Here is a 4,767-nt window from a genome sequence, read left to right as displayed (position 1 = left end):
CCTGTGAGACAGAGTGGAGGGAAACAGCCGCTCTGTTAAGCTGTGCAGTTAGTGTTAGTGTTAGTGTTAGCATTAGTGTTAGCGTTAGTGTTAGCGTTAGTGTTAGCATTAGTGTTAGTGTTAGCATTAGTGTTAGCGTTAGTGTTAGCGTTAGTGTTAGCGTTAGTGTTAGTGTTAGCATTAGTGTTAGCATTAGTGTTAGTGTTAGCATTAGTGTTAGCATTAGTGTTAGTGTTAGCATTAGAGTTAGTGTTAGCATTAGTGTTAGCATTAGTGTTAGCATTAGTGTAGCTATAACATGATGTCATTGATCCAGATCTGAATGTGGACCTGGATTTAATCGGTTCTTTCCACAGGCCTGAAAGTTCTGTGTGTTTTAACCTTTAAAAATCCATGAATGCGTTTGAACGTGGTACAGGTGTGTGACATCATCAGGCGTTCAATCCTCAGTATGAGATTGGATCATTGTCTCTTTGGGGACACTGAGCCCATCTGCATGTTTCACATTTGAATAAAAAGTCTTCCTCTTCAGGGCACCTCGGTGGCTCACCTGGTAGAGCTCGTACCACATGGGCTCTGTCCCAACTACAGCAACCATGGGTTCAATTCAGACCTGTGGTCCTTTGCTGCATGTCAGCCCCTCTCAGCCCCTCTCTCTCTCTCACTTCACTATCTGAAAAATGGCCAAAAAAAATTACTTTAAAAAGTCTTTCTCTTTTTAAAGATTTCCACAGTGATGGTTGTGGCTCCTCCCCCCCCCAACTTCTGCTTTGACTCATCGCATCTCGTGGTTTAACGGACACAAAGTCAACACAGCTCAGACTGAGAGACGCTGCTGAGACGAGGAGTCCACCGACTGTAAGTCCACACCTGTCTCTGTCTCTCTTTCTCTGTCTGTGTCTCTGGGTCTCTGTCTGTCTTTCTGTCTGTCTGTCTTTCTGTCTGTCTGTCTGTCTGTCTGTCTGTCTGTCTGTCTGTCTGTCTGTCTGTCTGTCTGTCTGTCTGAACCTGCAGCTGAATAAACTGATATTTGTGAATTTGCCATGAACATGTCGGACACAGTGTCCTGATGAAGACGATGAACACATGAAAGCTTTTGATCTGACATGTGACTCGGCTGTTAATCAAAGCTTTGAACTGCTTCATAACAGACTGTAACTTAATTTTTCAAAAAGTCTTTATTCAAGTTCAGTGTTTGTTCTACAGGTTTTATATGAGTCTATTTCACTGTATTATCCGTTATATATCCTCATCTGATTACATCATCTGTACCAATTATAGATCAATAAACCAGTCATTACCGATTTTAGATCAATATGTGGGAGTAAAGTATCAGCACCACAGAAGAAGAGCTCATGTGTATGATATTTCAGTTACTGATTCATGTGTTGGTTTTAATGACTTTATATTCAGTTGCCAGGCAGATTAACCTGTAATAACATCTCATCACTAATTACTTTAATAATCTGAACCTGTGAAGTCACTAATACTACAGTACAACATGTACTCTGAGATGTAATGCACTACTAGTATAAATAGAGAGTAGTAGTAGTAGAGGAGGAGGTGCACTGTAACAAATGATATCTTTTTTTGTTTGTCCTGAACCTATTGTTTATTTATTTGTTTGTTTGTTTGTTTATTCGTTTCTGTGAAGGTCACTGAATGACTTCATCGACATAAACAAGTATCTGATCACATGACCTCCATGGATGACATCATGAACATCACAATGTTCACCACAGAGGTAACAAATAATGATTGATTATCAGTTATTGATGAGTCTGATTGTTTTATTATTCTACAAATTAACTGATTCAATTATCAGATTAATCAAATGTCATTAAAATCATAATGGAGATACAAGGTTTAATGTATGAAGACTTCCTGCAGGTGAGTTCAGGTGAGTTCAGATGTGTTCAGGTGTGTTCAGGTGAGTTCAGGGGAGTTCAGGTGTGTTGTCTCTTCCTGTCAGGACCCATCCTCTTTCAGCCCTTCCCCCACCACCGACGTGGACTACAGCGACTACGAGGACCTGATGTGTGACCGGGAATCAGTGCGGCTGTTCAGGGGTCAGTACGAGCCACCACTCTTCTGGATGATCGCTCTGGTGGGTGGAGCAGGGAACCTGGCCGTGGTGTGGATCTACCTGAACTTCCGCCGGCGGCTGAAGACCATGTCGGACGTGTACCTGCTGAACCTGGCGGTGGCCGACCTGCTTTTCCTGTTCACGCTGCCCCTGTGGGCTGTTGAGGCATCGCATGGCTGGAGCTTCGGCTCCACGATCTGCAGGCTGACCTCCACAATCTACAAGGTGAACCTGTTCAGCAGCATGATGCTGCTCACCTGCATCAGTGTCGACCGCTACATCGTCATTGTACAGACCACCAAGGCGCAAAACTCAAAGATGGAGCGCCGCCGGCACAGCCGGCTGGTGTGCCTGGCGGTGTGGCTGCTGGCCCTGCTGCTCGCGGTGCCCGAGCTCATGTACGCCACCATTGCAAAGACAGACTCGCATCAGAACTGCAGGATGGTGTATCCCGCTCACCTGGGCAACAGCACCAAGATCCTGGTGCTGTTGCTGCAGGTGAGCATGGGCTTCTGCATGCCTTTCATGATCATGGCCTTCTGCTACAGCATCATTGTCGCCACGCTGCTCAAGACCCGAAACTTCCAGAAGCACAAAGCCATGCGCGTCATCCTGGTGGTGGTGGTGGTATTCGTTGTGTCACAACTGCCCTACAATGGCGTGCTGGTGATGCAGGCGGCGCAGGCCTCTAACATGACCATGACCGACTGTGAGGAGGTGAAGCGCTTCAACATGGTGGAAGAGGTCCTGAAGAGTCTGGCCTACATGCACGCCTGCCTTAACCCTTTCCTCTACGCCTTCATGGGCGTGCGTTTCCGCAAGGATGTGCTGCGGCTTCTGCGCTGCTGCAGTTGCCAATCACAGGCCCACAAAAGTCAGCTGAGTAAGACCAGCAAGAGTCCGCTGGGCTCAACCCGAGCCTCGGTGATGTCAGACAGCGACACCTCGCAGGCCCTGTCCCTGTAGACATGCCGCGGATACTTCCTGTTTGTGCTGCAGCAGCTGTCATGGCAACAGAGGAGTGAAATCACCCATCACTCCTCATCACTCCCCCATCACTCCTCATCACTCCCCATCACTCCCCATCACTCTTCATCACACCCCATCACACCCCATCACTCTTCATCACACCCCATCACTGCCCCATCACTGCCTCATCTCTTAATCCAGTCTCACTTCAATTTAGCTTCAAGCTGCTTTTGAAATCCTTGAATGAAGGTCTTGAATGTAGAATCCTGACATCCTCAAACTTCTTTCCAGAAAATTTTCCAGGACTTCCTCAAGACATTCCAGGACTTTGTCAGGACTTTCTCATGACATTGCAGGACTTTTCAGGACTTTTCCAGGACTTTCCCAGGACTTTTCCAGGACTTTCTCAGGGCCTGCGTTTATGTTAAATGTGAAATTCTTTTTTGCCACAAACTGTGTGATTTTTAGCCACTGTTATTGAAGAATGTTGGGTCATGTGACCTCCTCACATTTTGACTGTGTTGCAGCTTCCTGTTTGAACAGGAAACACATCACATGAAGGAAGTAAGGAGGAGCCTTAAACTGAGCCAATGCTGCGTCTCTGTCAGATCATGTGATTTTATCTCTGTTCTGTTTGTTTAATGAAAGCTGAACATTCATTCATAGAAAAGTCATCTGTTACTGTCAGACACCACTGAACAGTGCTGCTAACACATGCTAACAGATGCTAACAGAGGCAGTAGGATGCTAACATGGACATTTATATTCGCGGATGTTTTCTGTTGTAAATAGTTTTTGTGGCTGTTTTTGGTCATGTATGTCAACATGTGGTCTCAGAATGAAGTGAATGTAAATGTTTCTTTACATATTCAAATATTAAAGTGTGTGTCAAACAAAGTGTGTGTTTGAGTTGAAGCGTGAAAAACAGGAGGAAGTTGATCAAAGTAGTCACACTCGTTTCTTCACATCCTTCCTCCTCTCATCCTGTTTATGTAAAAAATCTGAGCGGGAACCAGAGAACACACAGAACCAACATTTATACCTTTAATATTTCTGATTAGTTCTTCAAGTTGTTAATGTTAAAATCTTTGGGGACAGAGGCTGAAGACAGTTTTTACACATTTGGTAAATAAAATAAAATGTTGTCTGTAAAGAAATGAACTTTATAAAGTTTGGCCCAAATCAGAGCCAACATTTCTTTTCTATTTGTTTCTACCGGTGTTTCAGTTTCTGGTTAATACACAGTGTGATGTAATGAAGTACTGTAATACTGAACATAAAACATGAAGCTTTTAATTAAATTAATTATTGGCTGAAAATGAATTATCAACTATTCTGAAAATGGTTATTTGTAATCATTCAATCAATTTATTAATTCTGATGATAATCATCAGATTAATCTATAATGATCAACATACAGTGGGTACGGAAAGTATTCAGACCCCTTTAAATTTTTCACTCTTTGTTTCATTGCAGCCATTTGCTAAAATGGAAAAAGTTCATTTTATTCCTCATTAATGTCACTCAGCATCCTGACAGAAAAAAACAGAAATGTAGAATTTTTTGCAAATTTATTAAAAAAGGAAAACTGAAATATCACATGGTCATAAATATTCAGACCCTTTGCTGTGACACTCATATTTAACTCACATGCCCATTTCTCCCATTTCTTCTGATCCTCCTTGAGATGGTTCTACTCCTTCATTGGAGTC

General features: G+C 43.3%; 1 protein-coding gene across 1 annotated transcript; it reads left to right on the top strand.

The window, feature by feature from the left end:
• Positions 1 to 796: 796 nt before the first annotated feature.
• Positions 797 to 4,378, top strand: LOC111237352 (C-C chemokine receptor type 9-like). The gene is made up of 3 exons (XM_022766412.1): positions 797 to 858; positions 1,655 to 1,744; positions 1,973 to 4,378. Exons 2-3 carry the CDS (start codon positions 1,697 to 1,699, stop codon positions 3,050 to 3,052), a joined length of 1,128 nt encoding a protein of 375 aa, XP_022622133.1. The 5' UTR covers positions 797 to 858; positions 1,655 to 1,696; the 3' UTR covers positions 3,053 to 4,378.
• Positions 4,379 to 4,767: the final 389 nt, after the last annotated feature.

Source organism: Seriola dumerili, unplaced genomic scaffold (genome assembly GCF_002260705.1).
Source record: "Seriola dumerili isolate Sdu_G_001 unplaced genomic scaffold, Sdu_1.0 BDQW01000850.1, whole genome shotgun sequence".
NCBI classification, from domain to species: Eukaryota; Metazoa; Chordata; class Actinopteri; order Carangiformes; family Carangidae; genus Seriola; species Seriola dumerili.
Note: the sequence above shows the minus strand (reverse complement) of the source record. Positions and strands in the feature narration are given on the sequence as shown.